At 50.4% G+C, this 21,608-nt stretch overlaps 1 protein-coding gene across 4 annotated transcripts in view; it reads right to left on the bottom strand.

The window, feature by feature from the left end:
• Window positions 1-14,120: 14,120 nt before the first annotated feature.
• TIMM44 (translocase of inner mitochondrial membrane 44) overlaps window positions 14,121-21,608 on the bottom strand; it is a 57,124-nt gene continuing 49,636 nt past the window's right edge. For all 4 annotated transcript variants that reach the window (XM_075175187.1, XM_075175185.1, XM_075175188.1 and 1 more), the window contains exon 13: window positions 14,121-19,034. In XM_075175187.1, the coding sequence (XP_075031288.1) occupies window positions 18,915-19,034 (120 nt within the window). In that variant the 3' untranslated portion in view covers window positions 14,121-18,914. The remainder of the gene's footprint in view (window positions 19,035-21,608) is intronic.

Here is a 21,608-nt window from a genome sequence, read left to right as displayed (position 1 = left end):
GAACCAACAGCGGAGCCACCCAAATGCCCAAAGGTGTCTACAAAGCATGTGAGCTGGATTCCCTAATCCTTCCTCATCTAGTAGTGAGGGGATGTAGGGAGGAAGGGCTTTACCAGTGAGATTTAGTTGACCTGGTCAGTAAGTGTTGGCTGGGATTCACCTCTTGCTAGACAGGTAGAATCCATCAGTGAGGCCTCCATCGAAGGTGGAGGAGCCACATGCAAAGAGCTCAGCTGTAGATACCCACAGGAGGAGCGATGAACCCCCATTCCCCAGACACCTGAGGTCAGGCTAGAGCAGGACAGGGATGCTCCTCCTGGCATGGCAGGGCTGGCACGCTGCTCCACCTGAATATCATGGACAACTGCTGCCGCCAGTTTTTGGCCGTCTGCTCTTCACTTGCAGAGCCAGGCTGGACAACCACACTCCTGAAGTTGCTGCTGAGCCTGGCCAAACCCAGGAAAAGTCTTTCATCTAGAGAGCCCAAAGGATGTCAAGAGCACCAGTTGCTCTGTAAGCTGCCCTTGTGGTTATAGGCATAGAGGGCTGGTCCACTCCCACGAGCGGGTCAGACCTGTCACTTGGAGCATGTAAGGGAGCTGCTCTCTCTCGCCTTATTTCCACAGCAGATGCACCCCCCAGCTCTTGTGGGTTGGGACTCTGGGGGTGAGAGGAGTAGCAGGTCCCAGCAGGGATCTTGAGGATGGTGCCAGGGCAGAGCTGGAGACGTGCTGCTCCACTGTAACACAGCCAAAGGATAATCAGAGTTTCACAGTCTTCTAGCGGCTGCTTCACACATCAAGCTTGGATCATGTTCGCTCCTTTTCCCCTTTCCGCCTGGCCTCACACCAGCCTTTGCGTCCTCCCTTTGCTCCTACTCGCGCAGCTTCTCCTGGCTGCATCCAAGTTATTTGTCTTTTACTGCTACCTACATTTGCATCATCTTGGTGATGCAATACACATGGTTGGGAGCACACGTGGACAGAAGCACATGTGGATGGGAGCACACGTGGACGGGAGCACACGTGGATGGGAGCACACGTGGATGGGAGCACACGTGGACAGAAGCACATGTGGATGGGAGCACACGTGGACGGGAGCACACGTGGATGGGAGCACACGTGGACGGAAGCACACATGGACGGGAGCACATGTGGATGGAAGCACACATGGACGGGAGCACACATGGACGGGAGCACACATGGCTGGGAGAACACGTGGATGGGAGCACATGTGGATGGGAGCACACGTGGATGGGAGCACACGTGGACGGGAGCACACGTGGACGGGAGCACACATGGATGGGAGCACACGTGGACGGAAGCACACATGGACGGGAGGACACATGGTTGGGAGCACACGTGGACAGAAGCACATGTGGATGGGAGCACACGTGGACGGGAGCACACATGGATGGGAGCACACATGGCTGGGAGCACACGTGGTTGGGAGCACACATGGACAGGAGCACACGTGGATGGGAGCACACATAGATGGGCGCACACGTGGATGGGAGCACACGTGGACGGGAGCACACATGGACGGGAGCACACATGGACGGGAGCACACGTGGATGGGAGCACACGTGGACGGGAGCACACAGTACTGGGCACTGCAGAGGCACAGAAAGACAAACACATGCCTGACCTGTGTACGGAGAGACTCAAGGACAACACGAGAGACAACGACGAACACCAGTGGACGGATAGAGACTCCAAGGAAAGCTGCTCCCTCAGGAGAGTCTCTCATGATGGATCTGGTGACGGCCGGGTACCACGATTTCAGACACAGCCTGAGAAGAGTCCAAACCCCATCGCAAGCACCTGAAAAGCTGCCATTACCTTTTGTCTTCCTTTTGCCATCCTCCATCCAATTTAGATTCCAAATGGTTCCCGCCTGAAATATTTTCTCAGTTAAGTGTTCTGTATCTGAAGTACCAAATGCTTTTCTCAGATCTGAATTTCCCACGTCTGCTGCATTTTCCTCACTCACAGATTCCTCAAAGCTGTTTCACTGAAGTATTTGGGCTTTCTGGCAAAATGTATCCCAGTTGGCCTGAACCGCCTGTTGCTCCAGCTTCTGTTACTGTTGCTATTTGTGGAAATTTTGCATTTTAATATTTGTGCCATTATTTTGCCAGTAACAGAAGTTACACTTAGGGGCCTGCAGCTTGAGAAACTGGTTTCATTCCCTTTTTCATCTGAAAGCAAACGCTGTGTTTGCTTTTTTCCCAGTGTCCCTGGATCTTACAGACTGCTCAGCAGAGTGACTATCAAATTCCTTGAGCACCCTGTCCCACCACACAGGTCCATCGTATGATATGGGTCTATTCTGACATATCCAATATTTCCTGCTCAAATTACCCATGGTTTTATCGGGGTGGTGAGGCTCAGGTCTTTCTTGGTCTCCAGGCATGGAATAATTATGGACAAAGCTTTTGCTCAAGTGATGCACATACAATCCAGGGCAGAAGGCATCTAACTGTGCAATGTCTAAATGTCATCTAAATGTGTATCCAGGGCTGTGAGATGCTTTTAAGGAGATGAGCCATGTATCACTTGCAAGGTCCCTGCCCACCACTCAGCTGAACTTCAACGCAGAGAGCACTTCATCATATCAGCTTGGAATTGGACTCAAAGCATCATATAGGTTAAAAGAAACCTCTATAAGTGTTCAGTCCAACTGTTCTACCCAAAGCAACACCAGTTTTGAAGTTAAAACTAAGTTGCTTGGGGCTTCACCCAGCTGGGATTTGAATATCCTGATTCAAATATCTCAGCTTGCCCAGGAGAGCTTTACAACGTCGTGTTTGAGACCCCCAGCTCACAATGGATCTCATTTTATCAACAGTCTTACCCCAGAGGAGAGGAACTTCCCAGACATCACTGCACCACTGCATTACAGCACGGTCTACACACCTTCAAACCAGAACAAGAACCCAAAGTGTGCAATCAGGACTCTTACAACCAGGACAGGAGACAATATTGCTCACAACAGTGAGCAATAACTAACCTGCACTCTTCATTGCCTCCTGGATGGGAAACACAAGGGGACCCCAACCGTTGTTAGCTCCGTCTCAGTTTAGTCAGTACAAGGGGTCACATGTCTGAGCCACCAAGGACTTTGCTTGGCTCACGGAGGCTCACAAGTGCTCTAGACACTTCCTAATTTGTTGTTACTCCATGGAAGAAAATAAGCTCTTGAGCCGCGGATGTGCAGTCAATTGATTCATACATCACTGGGGAGAGGCACAGACATTTCTGCAACACATTCTGTGCAGCAGCCGTGAGCTGCAATGCGGTGTCGTCAGATAAATCTGTTACTCTGTGCTGGAAAACCATTTGGATTGCACTCAAATTCTCAAACTTCCAACCGGGTTCCAGGCACTATTTTTGACTCACGACAATCAGAAGCCGTTTCATAAATTCCCACTGGAGAGAGGACTCAGTGCCTTCTCTCTCACCAGGCAATTTCAAAGCTGTGCTGTGCAGGAACACTCTGCTCGGTTGACCGCTGGAAAGCCTTGCTCTCCAGGTCCTGCTGTCCCTTGCACAGCGACGGCTCTTCAGTGGGGTGCAGACACAGTTCTGCACAACCAGCAAGGGTTGCAGACCTGAGCACACTCCTCCCTATCCACGCCTCCCCTTCCTGACCACAGCACGCACTGATGTCACGTGTGTCAAGGTAGGTACCAGGAATGGGGCCCATGGTCTTGGTGCTGCACAGGCAGAGGAAGAATTGGGTGGTACAGGAGCTGTATCCGTTAGGAGATGGTTGATCCCAGGTGGGAAGGTCATCCTCCAGGAGCAAAGACCGTTTTTGAGCAGGGACCACTGACATGGCTGCTCAGGCTCCTGTCCCCATGTGCTCGAGAGCCCCAGCTCACACCCAGGTCTATGCAGGTCTATATAACGGCCTTTCCACCAGCTTCCATTTCATTTGTAGCACTTGGGAAGGTGATGAAGACCCTGGCTCAGGTGTGTTCACAGAAAACTTTGGGCTCAGTGCAGTAGCTTGAACACAACGGTTCAGTGCTACTTCATGCCCTGGGACATCGAGCCAAGTCTCCAGGTGCCCATCCAACAAGTCACGGATCTGCTGGTGGCCCTTGTTGTGACCACCTGCCTCATAGGGATGTCTCAGATACCCCGGTCCAACATTTGGTGATTGGGCTGAGCCCTCATAGTCTGCTAGGCAGAAAGAGAGGAAGAGAAAACCCCGGGGAGGCTTTGCAGCTTGCAGACAGACAAACCCGGGATGAGACCCAGGCATCCCGCCAGCCGAGCCGGCAGCCACTGACTCAGGCTGCTCTCCGAGCGACACCCTGCTTTGGGTCTGTTTAACCATAACTACATACTTAAAGAGTTGTCTTGGCTGACTAGGGCCTCGCTTTCCCCCAGGAATCTGGATGCTCTTTCTGAGGCAGCTCAAGCCTGGCTCTCCCCAGGCTCAGCTGGCAGGTCCCTGCCAGGGCTCCATTCCTGCCAGCCTCCGTCAGTCGCTGCCAGCTCTGCCCAAGCACTTGGCAGTTTCAAGCATGCCTCCAGCATGACTCTCAAGGCAAATTCCCTCTTGGCAGAAGCCACATTGCTGCTGGTGCTGCTATTCGTGGCTTGACCTGGCCGCTCCAGATGTGAACTGGTCCACACAGATCCCCTGCAAGCTCCAAGGTGCTCATGGGACCTAGCACTGAAACATGGGCCCCCACCATCACCCCAGATGCAGCCTCCGAGCCATGTCCCACAGACACCACTTCATCTAGATTTCAGCCTAAGCAGGTGATGGCACCTCAGGTTTACAGAACAACCTGGACCACCAACACACAATCATCATTTAGCCCCGGAGGCCTCTAAAATCATGTGGCACCTTCACTTCGGGTCATACAATTCCCTAAAGACCAAAACTGAAGTCTTCTGCATATACTTGGGATAGTCTTTCTCTGAGGACATAGGCACTAACCTCTGCTGAGCCCCAGAGATGGGCACAGAGGTGCCCAGGTCTCCTTCTGCTCCGCTCCATGAGCCTGAGCATCTCTGCCAAACCCAGCACGTGGCCAGCAAGAGTCCCCAGGCACAGGCGATGCTGTCCCAGTGAACCAACCCTTTGGTGCAATGGCCCTGGCGCTGAAGCACTCACGTGGCAAACAGTTCTGCAGTCCAGGATACTCTTTACAGTGCGAAAGAGGTTGAATTCAGAGTACCGTTGGCTGGAGCCATTTTCCTCCACACTCACCCAAGGATGCAAGTGTCAGGGGCTGAGGAATTGGCACAGAGGGCCTGCTCTGGGAAGGGGACTCGCCCTCCCAGAGTCACCTTCCAGTTCCCCGACTCCATCATCTCCCCTCCACGATGCCTTGGCATTGAAGTAGCCATGGTATCGCTCCTGGACACCCAACACCTTAACGTTTCCTTGGCTGGACCATGATGGGTTCTAGGAGTGGTCGAGCTAAACAGAGCCCCAGTAATGAGCTCTGAGACACCTGGCACAGCCTAAAGAAGGACCGTTGCAGGTAGACTTGGCCTGACCCATCATGGGTCCCATGGGGGCTACTAGTGAGGATTTGGAGCACCCTGCTCAGCCCAGAGCGACCCTGGGACCACCTCCCGACTCCCAAGACAAGCAGTGTCAGCCAGGACAAGCCAGTAACTGATTCTAGTGCATGCCTCCTGTCCCTGGCACCTCTCGTACCGATGTATATTAAATAACATGCTACATGGCTGACTGGGATGTAAATAACCTGCTCAAGTCCCCAACATGGCTATCCGAGTTGTTTGTGCTTTGTCCCAACTGCACTGTCAACCGTTTTGGACACACCTTTTTTTTTAAAATTAAACTTCCTAAGCAATCTAAGAGGAGAAAAAGATCTAGAGCAAGTCTTGCTGGACTATGACTGGTGCTGGCCTTGGTGTGGTAGCTGGCATCTGGTCACCAAAATCTCCTTGCATCCAACTGCGCCTCTTGTACCCCCAGCCAGAGAACAGCTTTTTAACTCAGGGCTCTTCTAACAGACTAGATGTCCCAAAGCCACTTTGTCTTTACAGGGCTTAGGGATGACATTGGTACTTAGAGAAGCCTTCTGTGAAAAAGAGATCCCCCAGAAGATGCTTGGCCATGGCCCCAAGAGTCACTGCCCCACCACGCTGCTCCTGGCTGCAGGATGGCAGCCCCACAGTGTCATAGAATCATAGAATATCTCAAGTTGGAAGGGACCCATAAGTGTCCCAGGGTGATAGACCCCAAGTCTGCAGATAAGGGTTTGTGATTGCAGAGGACTGAAGGAGCTGAGATATCACACTGACCCCAAAGCAAAGAACAAATGATGGGTTTGGGGGAAGTCGCATGGGAAGGCAAAGTTAGCATTTTGGAAACAATGAGACCAGTGATGGCAAGAGCTCCTCGAGCCCCCCTGAAACATCCAGACCACAGCAAGAGGAACCATGACGTCAAACAGCAAAATGAAGCAGTGAAAGCAGGGACCACTGGGCTCTTGTCAGGGACACACCGCCTCCGCTGAACATTCCTTGAAGCAAAATAAAGGTAAAACATCAAAGAGGAGAGCAGGCTGGACTTCACCAGGAGAAATCACACCACTGAGGAGGCTCTCAGTCATTGGAGCTGCACTGACCTTCATAAGTCATGAAACTTGGCACAACATCTCAGTCAACGGAAATGTCTAGAAGGAAACCCAGTCATGTTCCAGCAAAGGGCAGCCACAGCCACCATCTTCAATTGATTCGGTCATGGAAAATCTGTAATTTACAGGGCAAACTGTGACTGTTCGTCTCTGATTTGATTTCTACCTTAATATATGGCATGAAGGCTAGAAACCCACCAAAGGTGCAGATGGACGTCAGAGCACTGCTGAAAAAAAAGAACTGAGGAAAATATGAAAGGTCAAATGGTATAAATCTGTCCCGAGTACTGAGATTCATTGCAAAGGCCAGGAACTTCTTATCTCTACAGCTGTCCAAAAGGAAAAAAGAAAGCTCTGGAGGATGGAGTAAAGCTGTATCAGCTGCCATGGCAGCCTTTGCAGAGGAGCTGTAGAGCAGCACGAGGTGAGGAGAGGTGCCCATGAGCTACCTACCATCAAACACTGCTTGGAGAGAGAACCCTTTGGGAGGTAGGGCGTGAAGAGCATCTCAGAGCAAACAGAAAAAGGAGAGCCCTACTTAGCCCTGGAATGAGCCTTGGCAGCATAGAAATGACTCTCATTTAGTGACTGTCTTCAGCAATGGATCCTCTTCCTCCATCTTCCTCTTCAAAAAGGCAAAGGACAAGCCCAAGGGGCTTGGGTTTGTCTTGGTTGCAGAGAGGCTCCACTGCTTGGCCTCTTCCTCTTGGAGAGCAGAAGTGTCTCCTGTCATCTGTAGAAGTTGGAGAAGGTTGATTATGGCCACAGAGAGAGGATCTGGAAGTGGTGGCAATGCTAAGAAGGGAGAACAGGAGCCAGACAGAAAAGGTTTGAGCTTGCTCCTGCCCCTGCTCTGCTTGCACTGCAGCAACATCATCTTTTGGTGCAGGACAGGGCAGGCTCGTGCACTCCACTGTCCTAGAGTAGTGCAGGGCTTGCTATCCCACCCGTACAGCCAGGAGTCCGGTGGGGAAGAGGCTTAGCCCAGGATGGACAGAGTCAGGGCAAATCCCCCTCCCACAGCAGCCAGCCCACCAAAGCCCCTGACTCAGCGATGGAATATGGTCCCACACATTGGGTGGTGGTAGCACCTTGCAAGGCTCCGGGCATGGTTGGATCCATAGCAAGCCAGAGCAGAAACAGCACAAGAGGTTGTTTATTACAGTCATGGTCACTTAACTGGCTTAAATGAGTATTTAGGAGCTATTACAGTGAATCATGGCTGTGTCTGATCCGAATACGCAGTGCAAGAGCCATTGCAGGCAGTCTAAGAATTAGCTGGCAAAGATAAATGAAGAAAGATTAGAGTCTGGAGATGACCAAGGAAAATATTTTTCAGTTTCAGGTGACGCACAAGGAAAGCCAGAGGAGTTATTTGAGGAGCTCGTGGCTGACTGTCCCATCAAGCAGCATGTGGCCAAGAGCTCCACAGTTTCCAGAACCCTCCAGCGTTGTGTGTCAGCTTCAGGATAGATCAGGATAAATACTGGAAATCAGCGTGCCAGAAGGAGGGGGCAAGGACCAAGATAAGTCACCTCACTGAAACAGTCATTTTGTTTTCTTTTGGATTTATAAATTTCTCATGTGCAAGATTTGAGCTGAGGTGTTCACACCCATCCCACAGGGCAGGAGCATCCCTGATCTGGTCCAGAGATATGAGCTAGCATCCAGCCAGCACAACTCCAGAGCTACCCTGGGCAGTCCTGGATCTTGCACAAGCCACTGCTTTCAGCAAATGAAAGATTTATTTATAACAACGGTAATCACAGAGTTACAACAGCAGGAGGAATGGGATGAACTATGAATATTCATAGCAGAACCTCATAGCCCAGGGCCAAAGAGCAAAATCTTGTGGGAATGGCTTGTGAGTAACCAATTTGGGTTTGATTTTTCCATGCATTAAAAAAAATATTGAACTCATTCCTTAAGGAAGTTTTCATCCTGAAGTTCCTGTCTTCTCCAAAGAGAAAGCCATCAAGAATGGAAGGCTGTAACTGTACTGACGTTGATACCTGACAGCAAGGACTTCGGGGGGCAGATGGAAGTGCCCAGCATCTGAAAGCCAGATCATATTCACCAAATCTCACATGTGAATTTTGGGGCCAGACGCCCAAGTCCCTGAATGTTGGCCTGACTTCTGGCAACCCGGTGCCAGGGAGCAAGGGCATCCCGTGTCCAAAGTGACTGTGACGCTTTGCTGTGTCTATACCACTCCTCCAGCTCTCCTGCTCATGCAGAGCCCCCGTGGGGGAATCACGTCCTCAGGTGATCCCACCTCTTGAGCCTGGCTTATTTCTGAGTATGGCCCTCACAAAACCCAGCTTCGTCACCACCAGTTACTCCAAATGACAGCAGCTTCCCGATGAACCCAACACCCTCCTCTTCATCCTGCCAGCTCCTCAGGCACGCCTCGCGGGGTTGGATTTGTCAAAGGCCACGAAAGGATGTGTTTATCACTCTGACACCGCTGAGATGAGCTGAAGTAATTCCATTCATCTCGGAGGAGTCACACACTGACAGCACAACCGTGCAGGGGATGCAGGGGATGAGGCCATCGCTCCCAGCTCAGTCCTCGCTGCGTTTTGCCAAGCACAACCCTGAGTGCGGTGCAGGGAGCTGCCTGCCATGCTGCAGCAACGCAAAGCTGCATGGAAGAACAAACCCACCACAGCCTGTTGAGCACCAAGGAGCCAAGGTGCTTGGGATGACTGTCACCTTCTTCCCACCTCCTTGCTACCGGAGGGTCTCTCGATTACCCTGCTGTCATGAGAAAAAACAGGAATAAGTCAAGTTCAACCTTCCAGGGCCAGCTTATGGCTGGATCAATAGTGTGACAGCAAACTCCCTGAGCGTGTGTTAGTCTTCTGCCTGGGAATGGACACAAAGCTCATGCCCTGTCTGGAGGTGGGATTTCAGAGCAGTCCCACCATGCTCAGAGACAGCCATCAGGGAGGAAAACGGAAGAGCAGCCAGGGCTCTGTGCTCTGGCCAAGTTAGGAAAGACACCAAGCCTGGTCCTCCAGAATCAACCTCCCCTGTTGACCTGCCCTTGCACACCTCTGGCCAGGGTTTGACGGGGAGTGGAACCAGGACACTGTTTGGGGGACAAGCATCACAAGCTTTATCACTGCCATCTAAACCCTGCGTGCCCTTACTGCCTACCACAACCCCATGCCTGGTGATGGGGCCCACAAGCCAGCAGAAGCCCAAGACAGAAGGTGGGCAGCGGAGGGGAATGAGGGGCTGCCAAATCCCCCCACCTGGGACGCTAGCCATGGCATCGATACCCTCCAACTCACACTTGAGGAGAAGCCCTTTCCCAGCCTTTCCCTATCGCAACATGCCCCAGAGAGGTGTTGGGGCTGCAGCCTGGCAGAGCCCCTGCCAAGGGAACAGCGGGTTTGGTGCCAGCTGGGCTCCCCAGTGAGATGTTGCAGCCTTGGTCTCCCTCTCCAGCCCAGGGCTTTGGTGGTGGTGGGTGCTCACACGCCTCTGCGCAGGCATAGCCCGGAGGGTGAGCTGCCCAGAGAGCTTACTTTGTGAGAAAAGCAGCGGAGTTACCACAAGGAGCATTTTGCTTCAATCCCAGCTGTCTCCCAATGAGCACATCAATTGCTTCTACCAGTCCCACAAATCAATCTGCCCAAGCTGTCTAATTAGCGGCCACTGGCAACACTGGGGAGCAAAAGGTCTCATCACAGAGAGGCCAACCGTGTTTCTGAGCAGGAGCAGAGGCAATGCGGGATGTGGTCTTGCCCCATCCTCTCCTTCCCAAGGACATCATGTGGGACCAGCCCCAGCCCCAGCCTGTCCCGCTCCCCAGGTCAAAGGAAAGCATCTCACTTTGCTTTGGCTCCGGTTTAACTCGAGCAGCACTCACTGCCTGAGCAGCCCAAACCATCAGGGATGGTGGGTGATGTGGGGACACCCCAGCCTGGCTAGGAGGACCTGCATCCACCACAGAAAACCGACTGTGCCAAGGGAATGTTTTAGGGAAGGACAGAAAATGGGGGGTCTAATCAAACTAATGTCATCTCCTGAAACTCCTATTTGCCTTGAAATCGTTCAGTTTTCATGGGAATATCCCAATGAGATCATTTCCTCAATACCAACACATTTCCCATATTGGGTCAAATACATCCATGCAGGGAAGTGGGGGTTTTTTTCTACGAAAGATTGAAATTTTCCACTGAAAATGTCTGTAACAAATGTTGCCACTTCCATCAAAATTTTATATGAAAAGCTAATTCCAAACAGCTGTAGTGACACATTTTTATTTGTTTCTTTCTTTATGATTTCTAAATAGAGCCTCTGCCCATAAAAATTATTTAATTTCCTGAAAATAATAAGCCATCTTTTGAGAGTTTTGGCAAATACTGGGAAGAAAAAAAAAAAAAAATCAATCAGGGTGCAGGGGCCGTGCGCGCAGTCCTGCATCCCCCCACTGCGGGATGCTGCTAGCTGGCAGCTGATGGAGCCATGGACCAGCAGCGAGTCACCCCATGTCCCTGCTCAGGGATGGGGAGCAGAAGTTTGTGGGTGCCCCTCAAGCCCATCCTCAGCAGGGTTAGCTGCACCCTGGGCTGGATCCTTCCTTGGGGGGGGGTGACCAGGACCCCCCACCTGGGGATGGGGCTCATCCAGGGTGTCAAACAGCCCCGATGGGCTCTTGCATGCTCAATCTGCTTCAGATTCGTTCCCCCTTACTCCTGCCCAGGCCCTCCAGAAGTCATTCGGGATAAATGCAAGAGCCTGTTTGTACCTGGGTACAGTTACCTGAGTGACTGGGCAGCGCTTCGTCACCCAGGGTAATTGCTGTCCCTCCCCGCAGTGACCTCAGCGCTGCCTCGTGCCCTGCAGCTCTCGGCCTCCCCAAGCTTGTTAAACACTGCAACGCGCCACCGTTAATTGGCTTAGCCCAAAAACCCTCCACTTTGGCAGGGTTCAGGCTCTAATTACAGCAAATTATCCTTCATTCATTATTAATGAAATGCAAATTCACATGAGCAAAGAGTTCCCCAGGGTTCAGGATGCAGGGCTGTGGTGTCTCCTACTGCCAGCTCTTGAAGGGAAGGATGGTCCCCAAACCGCTGGTGTCCCCAAACCGCTGGTGTCCCCAAACCGCTGGTGGCAGGCTGGTGGGGTCTGCGCTGTCTTGGTGCCATTCACCAGGGCATTAAAGGAGGGGAGGGAGGCTATGCCAGGCTTGGGGAGCCAGGCTGCCCCGGCAGCGTTGCCAGCACCCTGCTCTATGCCCAGAGCTGTCCATCCCATCCCCTCCAGATGGCACCCACAGATACTTCTGTCCACACCTTGGGCTGCTCTAGTCCCTCTTCTGCTTTCCAGTTTGGGCTTTGCCTTCTCAAAGCTTTATTCTTTCTGCTATGCCATGGCACTGCCCTCCCCGAGGGCAAATCCAGCTGCTCGGACACAGCCTGGCTGAGGCTGGCAGAGGGTACAGCTGTGGTCCTCAGAGTGATGGCACCATGGGCTCCAACAACTCTCTGCTTCCCTCTCCCCAAGAGGGATATTACTGGCCCAAAATGCAGTGCTCTCTCTGCTAGCCCCCCAAGAGCCCTGCCAGCCCTGTCAGTGAGCCCCCTGCAACGTTGCAGCTGCTCCACGAAGTACCCCAACCCAGCTTCCATACAGAGAACGTGAGCGAGGAGCTCAGCAGGTGAGAGAGGACTTCCCTCTCTGAGAGAGGCTGGCTGACCATCCTCAGGCAGCATCCAGGATGGAGAAGGGTGCTGCTCAGGGCCAGAGAGGATGCATGGCCTCCTCGGATGTGTCTCTGGTGAGGGGCTGGACACTAGTGAAACAGGTCCCACCATCACCATCCTCAGCACCAGCAGCAACCCTCCTGCCTGGGGGTTTCCATCAAGGACACAGTGGATACACCCAGGTCTCCTTCAGGTCCCTGGTCCAAGCTTGCCGGTTCTTGCCTGGGGCAGACCCTGCTCCCCTGTCCCACAGCCTCTCAAAACCCCCAGCACCTCCAGCCCCGCAGCATGGGAAGGTGCTGATGTGCGGTGCCTCCGCAGAGGCTTGCGGGGAACAGGGCGAGGTGTCTGCCAGCACCTTACAGCGCAGATCACGTCCAGGTAATTGGGAACAGGCTCAGTGGAGCAGAACTGAGCCCCCAGATACAGCAGGCTTAGCCCGCGAGGCTGTAATTCCTATTGCCCTGATCTGACACCCTGTTAATAGAGACATGCATTAAATAACCCCCTGTGCCGAGCGAAGCAGCGGCAGCTCCGAAGGGCTGCCAGGAACCAGAACAGGCTCACGGCTGGCCTGTGACAAGGACAGCAATGTCCCCAAACACCAGAGAGTTGGGTTAATTCACCCTCGTTCAATCAAATATCCCCGCAGGCTGGACAATGCTAGATCTCATGTGCTTCTGGTGACACACTGCTAGCAGACGTGTCCCACTGCTGAGCATCCTCTCCTGCCAGCTTCTTCTCCTCGGTGGGGAAAAGGAGAAAAAGTTGCCCTTTCCAAGGCCAAAACCTTCAAGCAAACGACAGACTCAGTTCACTGCACTGCAGGGACAAGCTTGCCCCTCGCCGCAAGGCACCGGTGGGTCAGCATTGACCCGGGTGCAAACCCAGCCCTGCTTGAGGAACAGGGAACTCACATCACCGGCCAAAATTGTTTCTGCATCTGCCTCGTCTCTGCTGGGCCAGGGTCCCGCAGTCGAGCCCTGTGCTGCTGCTCAGCCAAGTGCTCAGGCAGTGGCCGGGCTCTTCAGCCCAGGAGCTAGAGCCCAGGTGGGGGGTGCGTGTTTAAAGCATGCTCCAACGCTTCCTCCACAGCCACATTGCCCTGACCAGCCAAGACCACAAAAACTGGCTCCAGCGTCCCATCACCATGAGCTGCAATCGCTCCAGGGAGCTGAGGACACCTACAAGCTCCATCCCACGCCATGATGGTCCGTCTCGGGAAGCCCTGCAAAGACCTAGGGAGGCTCTGGCTGTGGCCACCTGGGGACGTGACATCCTTTGTGACAAGGACCTGCTCCCCTGGCCTTTCCAGCACGATGGCTGGGATGATCTGGGTTCAGGGTGCTCTCCCCAAGAAGGATGGCTGAATAGCATCCGTTGTCACCATGACTGTCTCACGTGCTGGCACAAGGGGTTTACCACTAAATCTCTCTCCCAGGACTCCATCACCACCGCTTCCCCACCGATGCAGACTGCTGAATGCATCTCTAGAAACAGCAGCTGGGGACACGCGGTTTCAGCCAGCTACTGATAGATCTCCGACTTGAAAAGCACTTGTCAAGCGAACTGCACATTTTCATATTGACGGAGTACAGTGAGTAACCAGCTATACAACAAATGGTATTTAAATATTTAAAACAGAATTAAACCAGGCTTCACAAACACACATGCGGTACTTGGCAAAAGATACTACTGCAAGTGATTAAATATGTTTGCAGAGCATAGCCAAGAAAAATAGCAATTATCTAAACTTCTGCACAAGACCTGTGAAATGGGACTCTAGTGTTGGAGGAAGGACATGAAAATTTTTTGTCTTTTTGTGAGAAACAGCAGTAATGACAGCTTCTCTGCAGTAGGTAATCCAGGAAAAGACATAAATCTCTTTCTTCAATATATAGAATCAATGTGGTGGTAAAATTATTAAAGTGGGTAATGCGGTATTGACTTAGAGATTTACGGTGTTGTCACAATGATCCCAAATCTCTTTATCAAGCAGAAAAGTTTTCCAAACACCTCTGTGCAAAAGAATAAAGGAAATATTAGAAGCCAAACACAGAACCTGTAGTTAAGGAAGGCTTCTCCCCACGTGCAGGAACAGATTGCTGTGGGATCCGGAGGACGCCCCTGGGTCTCACCACAACCCTCATGTTCCTATTTACTGGGCAGTTGGTGCTTCAAAGCAACAACACAGATGCCCTAATCGCTGTGCTGGCCTTCCTCCCCCAGCCATTGGTACCCAATGGTAACCCCCCGCCCCGCCATTTCCAGCCCTTCAGCAGGAAGATGTGATGCTTTCCAGGTATTTCTACTCTTTTAGCAGTCACATTTCTGCAGTGACCATTCCCTCCCCGCCTGGCTCAGACCCCGCACCCCAGATACCCACAGCCCACGCGTGACCGCTGAACGGTGACACTTACGTGTACGTATTTTTGGCTTTGCATTGGTTCTTGTAGGAGAAAGCAGAAAGGGCAGGGTTACTGTAGTACCAGCAACTTCATTCATCAGCTGAGGCTTGTGAGGCATTGGGCAGATAAAGCGCACCACGGTGATCCTGTGGCCTCAGGACTAACCAGTTCCAGGTCCCCCAACCATCCGTTGGCATCTCCAAAACTGCACCACGCTGCTCCAAGCAGGAGGTTGGACTAGCGCTTTCAGAGATCCTGCCCTACCAGTGCTATCTAACCGGGCTCCATCTCAACCCCAGCCCCATCTTAGAGAGCCCCGTGCAAGACCTTCATCCCCATGAAACTCTGCCCTTTGCACTGGGGCCAGAGCAGTTTATATTATTATTATTTATTATTATTATTATTATTATCACTGTATTTAATCCCCAGTGGAACAGGCTGTAGAGGCTGAGCCCCGAGATGCAGCCCATCTCCCCATCCTGGGTGCTCTCCCTGTACCAGTTTGACTCATTATCTTTTTAGAGAGATTTATAAGCACCACGAAGATCTCTCCACACAACAATGCCTTTACAGCAGTGCCGTTGTGGTGGCTGCCAGCAAGCTCGGGCCTGTGCAGTGCTCCTACAACTCAGTGCTGCAAAATATTTACAGCCCACTGTAAATCTGCTCACTCATGAGAAGTATTTAAAAATAATTTAAAATCCTCCTCCTGCTATGTGCAGGCTGAGCATTGCCTTTCTATCCAAACTATCTGCACCTCCCAGGAGATTGCTACATGTAATTACTTAAAAAAACATAAAATCCCAAGATAATTAATTATCCCAAGAGCTAAAAAAATAATTAAGTTACACTTCCCTCTGAGACGCAGCAAGTGAAGTCTCTCCATTGTCCCTTTAGCGCAGAGCAGTTGGGGTTTGGGGATGAGGGATGTCCCAGGGCAAGGAGAAAATGAGTTCCTCCTTGGGCAGGATCCTGCCCACAGACACACCTTCCCACAGCCTATAGAGGATGCTTGTCATGACCCACAAGATCTGGGGAAAGAGGTTTCCAAAGCCTGGTGAGCAGCTAGGCTCCCACTCCCACCCCATCCCAGTGAGGCTCTGCCAAGCAAAGCGGCACATCTAAGACGCCCAGAGGTCCACCTGACCCCCTAACGGCATCCAAAAGGGACGCGGGGTGTGGAGTCCCTGGTTCCATCCGAGTCTGAGCTTGGGCAAAGGTCTGAGAGGGGAAGAGCCAGGCAGGGACAGCCTCCACCTCTCCCACAACTACTACGGATCTCTTAGAGTTGAGCAGAGCTTAAAGATGGTTCATTTTAGCAGTTGTGATTTCTGCTGCTTCTTGAAGCTCCCTTTCGGGTCCTGGGGCTCTCTGACCCAGCTCACCAGCTTGCTCATGGGGAGAAGCAACCCCCAGCTTCCCTGGCCCTGTATCATGCAACAATTTTGCTGAAAAACCAAGAGGTGGGTTTAGCGCAGAGTCACCTTGAATCCCGAGGTGACCAACAAACCCACGCTGCAGACCAGACTATGGTGAACGCCTGGCAGTTGCAGCAGTCACCAGTATTACAGTGGTTAACCCTCACTCCTCCTCCATGGCTTAAATCTTGTTTCAGTAATTGCCTTCATACCTGCATCTCTGGAGAAAAGCTGCTAATGAGCAGTGAACAAGACAGCAGCTGAAGGAAACATCCCACGTATGTGCCAGAAGCCCCCACAGGGAGCAGCCAGCATAACTTGCTGTGCAGGGAAGGATTTTCTGTATCAGCAGTATCGCTGCGGCACCACCAGCTCTGGCCCCTCTGCTCGCTGGGGACAGGCAGGGCTGACTGCCAGTGCAAACTGTCACCCAGCGTTCACAGGTTAAGCCAATTAACATGACATACTGCTAATCCACCAAGGCTAGGTTACTGCAGCTGTCCTGGGCAGACCAATTACTTTTACACTCTTAATTCAGAACTTTTTTTCCCCAACATCAGTTAAAAAAAGTGAAAAGCACACTGAGTAAAAGAAGTTTTGCACATGGTTCATAGAAGCATCCCAAAAGGCGTGTACAACAGGTTGCACATACATACCCAGGCTGTTGTAGACTGCTGTCTGATCGGCGACTGCCTGCATCCAGCTACTGAGGAAGCAGGGCAGGAGTTGACCAGTCTTTATTTTCGGAGGGCACTGACTCTATTTCTGCATGGTCTTGGTGATGAGACTTTCCCCATGCCTGATGAGGTTCAAGAAGCATCTCAAAGACATTCATTGTCAACACTGCCTTTGCACTCAGTGGTCCAGGTGTTCAAATAAAGGATAAGTCTCTGCACACATGATACAGCCTGTGTGCAGAGATGTCAGATGGGATCTGTCCCAGAAAGAGCCTCACTGAATGAGGCTCACATCAAACATTCCTCCATTTCTGAAGGCAGTCAGATACAGGGATTCCCTATTTCATAGTCGATTTCTGCATTGTAGAATTTATTCTGTTCAGATCTTTAGGCTGTGTACTAGTGCTTAAGATATTTGAGTAAAAATCAGAAATTATTTCACTGGCAAAAGCACCAACGAGAAAACTGCACGATGAGGGAGGCAGCAAGGACCACATCCCACCCACAGCCTGCCCCAAGAGCAGCAGAAATACCTAGCGTGGCAGCCAGACAGCAGGTCTGGGCATCTTCTAAGGAGACTGGGCAGACTCGGCTATTGCATTTGCTGCACTCATCACCTCTCACTCTAAGAAAGCTGCTAGAGTTAAATGTCTCACCCAAGGGCTGTGAGATAATCCCATTTACATTCAAAGGAACTGATCTGGACACTCAGAAGAGAAGGAAGAACTGGCAATTATTCTCTTTAATCATAATGTCAAGGAAGTGCTGTCCTGCATCACCCTGTTTTGTGCACAGGCAGAACACAGCAGCAGATCAGTCCTTTGATTTCCTATTCCACGATCAATTTTTCTTCCCCTAACCTCGCTTTCCATTAAGAGGAGACTGCTGACAAATCAACCCACACCACAGCTCCCAAATCGAGTCTCCAGCAGAAGCCCAAAACCTAGAGTCTGTGTAAGTGTGCCAGCAGCTCACCCTCTGACGTCTTCCAATTGCTCCCTGGGACCCCCAGGCCAGGTGTGCCACCCCCCTGCAGCACAAGTCCCTCTGGTGAAGAAAGCCATGCTCATAACGCGCTTTACGCAGTAGGTGTGTGAACTGCACCCTTTTTTCTCATCTCACAGAAAAAATACCTGAGCTACAAGAAGTGATGCTCTACTCGTTATTGCATTTCGTTTACTAGTTGCTAGTCTGTCCATCCCTACTCCTGACCACTGTTCTAGCACTCTGCCTGCTTCCTCATAGCCAGTTACAGCCTGTCTCCTCCACACCATCAGATTAACCCAACAAAGAAATGCAGTTATGTGCTCTTCAGTGGGACCAGCTGACACAATGAACAGAACACCAGGAACAATAACGTTCCCCCTGCAAAGCTGTGGATATATAAATATTATCACTGGCAGCAAACTCCACCCCTGCAACCGGCCTCGAGAACCTGCCCGCTGATGCCAACACCTCCATCCTGGCTCCGCTCCACACCAACAGAGAGTCACGTGCGAAGTCCTGATTGTATTTGGTTTGGTAAAGTGCAAGACACTGCAGCAACAGAAGGCTTATTGGTGCAACTTTGTGCAAAAGATGTTTTGTTAGCTAAGACCAACATGCCTTAAAAGCACCTCTACAATGTTTTCAGTGATGCTTTGAGGCCACCAGAGGATGACAGCAGATGGGAACTAGACCTGTCACATCTCACCCTCTGATACCCACCTCTGTCCATCACTGGAAGCGCTGGGAAACATACAGGACCCAAACCAGCCTCCTTCAGCCACAATTAAAAAAGAAGCCAACAGCAGCTGCTAGTGTCTTAGACCATTCACATTGAAATCTACCATACATCCTTACAGTGCAGTACTACACAGCAAAGCGTAAGGCAGATATGTCAGACTCGTCCAGTCCAGGGATTGGTATAATGAGGGCACACCGAATAGTCTGTTCTTCTGAAAAGGAACCAGTCTAGCCTCCTTCCCCCACAGTCCATCATACAGCAGATTGGTGCAAGTTCAGAGATGGCGTTGCTTCGAGAGAGGTACAGGAAGCCCTTGGATGCAATTCTCTCAGAGAATCTGCTCAGTGCTCGATGAGGAAATGTCCAATAACCTCCATGCAGCGTATGGGTTGAGTTCATCCTGGTCTCTGCAGAGTGCCCACACGTACAGCATCCGCAGAACCTTGTCCTGGAAGGAAAATCCTGTCGTTAGAGTGTGCGTGATGGTCACAGACCTCCTAGCTCAGAGCTGAGGGGGACATGCTCCACACTTCCTCCAGAGATTGTTCTTGTCACTTTGCTCTCTGGTTCTAAGCCTGAAGGTCCCAAATAAGGATAGCTCCAGCAACATCTACTAGATTGCGGTTAGAAACTTATCACAGTCAGGAACAGATAAACTTTTGATGTCCAAAAACAGAATTAGGGTTTCCAAATATCTCTGGCTGACATACATTAACTGGCACCATTGCCAAATTTGATAATATTTGACCTTATTTTTAAATATAAATTTCTGGTTTCAAATTGATTCGGCCGCCAGACTGTCCTGCTCTCTGTAACCTTCAATCAAGTTTAGGCTCTTTCCTGGGGCTATAACTCTGCCTCTCCCACATCAGCCTGTGAGCTGCATCCCCTCCCCACAGCTACATCACTTCACACTTCAATTTGAGCAGCTCAAATCAACCAGAAATTATCATCACCAAGTCTGAGGAGAGACAGTGAGTAAAAAAACCCAACATTTATCAATGAAAATCAGATCATACCAAGTCCAGCCACAGCGTTAGCCACAGACACACACTAATTCTGCAATCAAATCTTTGCTGTGCAGATAGTGCTTTCACCATTCAAGGTTACAGACTGAAACAGAACTATAAGCTTTTCCATCCTTGATGCATGTAATGAGAGTGCCAGCAGTTTTGTTCATAGTAAGTGAATAAGGATGAAAGCCGTATCTCAGCACATCCTGAGGCCATCACTCAAGGTCTTACAAAAAAAACAAGTCCCTGAACAGTCACTGCAGCTACCTGTGACAAAGTCTCTGCCTCTCCCAGGAGAGGTGACACTGCCCATCAGAGACTGGGCTGCCAGGAGCCCAAATCTGGCACAGCATCACAGACCCATTCTGCAAATCAAAGGTTATTTTGATTTTATCATTTAACCATTAACTGTGGAGAGTATTTCCCTCAGATAAGGAAGTATTACTGAGGGATCAGACTGTGCATTGGCTCAGCTCCCAAATGTGTACTTAACTACTACATTTTTTATCAAATGTATGAATCTTTATAGGTTATAATTTAGGTACACAAATGTGAGGGGTGAGACTTTCTGTACCAGACCAGTCATTAGAAAACTAATGCTTTAGAAATATCACATATCATAAAGTCATTTTTTTCTTGCCCAGTGTTTCAGAAGATTAACTTGCTTCAGCTCTGCTCCGAAGTGTTAAAAGTGATTGAAAACTTGAGTCATACAGATGTTTAGGATATGTCAGAAGGAAGAGCAGAGGGGACAAGAGAAGAAAAACAACAAAACTTTTGCCTGCTGGAGACAGGCTGTACATTGATGTACTAGCCACAGCAATGATGACAGATCTTTTCTGAGTACAAAACACTAAGTATAAGCTCAAGATGAAGTGGGTAACATAATTGATTTAACATTGCCAGTGGAATCTTAATTTGTATGACTTGTGATTCATGATTTTCAAAGTCCATTTCATAAGATTGTGTATGAAAGGCAATTTAATCATACACTTCAGCATCAAAGCTCTGCTACATCTGGAAAAGTTTATATTCTTGAACATAGGATTTCTGAAGGGATGAATAGCAGATAAACTTAGAGTTGTTGGTGATCTCGCAGCATGCAGTACTGAACAAGCAGCACAGCTTTCTTCCTGGAAATGAGACGTGATGAAACATTAAATTATGTGTTTCCAAATCGGAGATATTTCTGGTTTTCTGATCTGGTGCTTTTATTAATAGGGTACATCTTAATCCTCAACATGCAGCGCATGCTGCTGTATATATTCACAGAAAGTAGGACAGCAAATATGTGTGGACTCCCAAAGGCAGATTTCTATCATGGCCATGCATGCAAGGTGAAAATTTGTCCTTTAATCCCACAGTCTGCTATGACAAACAGCATCCTGTCCCACAGTCCTTCAGGACCTAATTTTAAAAAGATTCCCTTGACTTCGCAGCATTGCTCAATGGGTTGTCTAAGGCCTCATTTTCCCAGACTGATTTCGTGGTGCTCCATGGGGATCTCCTATGTTAACTACCACAACACCTGGTCCACCCCCGTCACAGGCTGCCTGGTCTCCCCGGGTCTCACAGGGGGTGAGCTTGCAGCACAGCAGTGGGAACTTGAACAATTGCAACCAGGTAAAATACCACAGCAATTACAAGCATATGATTTCTATTTAGAGAGTTTACAATTTGAGGTTCCTTTTCCCTAGAACGTCATTTGTTCGATACTCCACAGGAGCAGCTCAGCAGTTAACACCAAATCATAGTTACCAGCCAGCCTGCCACTGACATTTGATTAAAGCTGAAGTTTTGTTTCCAATGGAGAATTTTAATGCATCTCCTTGATTTATTGCTGCTCCAGAGAAATCAGACAGCAAACAGACTTTGATATCCTGTTCAATAATTATCACATCAATATCTATCTTCTAGGAATGCAGTAATTTAATGCAAGAAATCACTGTATCAGCTGTTCCTCCCTTGCAGTTGATGTGACAGGTTGTAAATCAGTCCAGATGGGCCCC

This window comes from Calonectris borealis, chromosome 28 (assembly GCF_964195595.1).
Source record: "Calonectris borealis chromosome 28, bCalBor7.hap1.2, whole genome shotgun sequence".
In the NCBI taxonomy this organism is placed as follows: Eukaryota; Metazoa; Chordata; class Aves; order Procellariiformes; family Procellariidae; genus Calonectris; species Calonectris borealis.
This window is presented reverse-complemented; position numbering and strand designations above follow the sequence as displayed.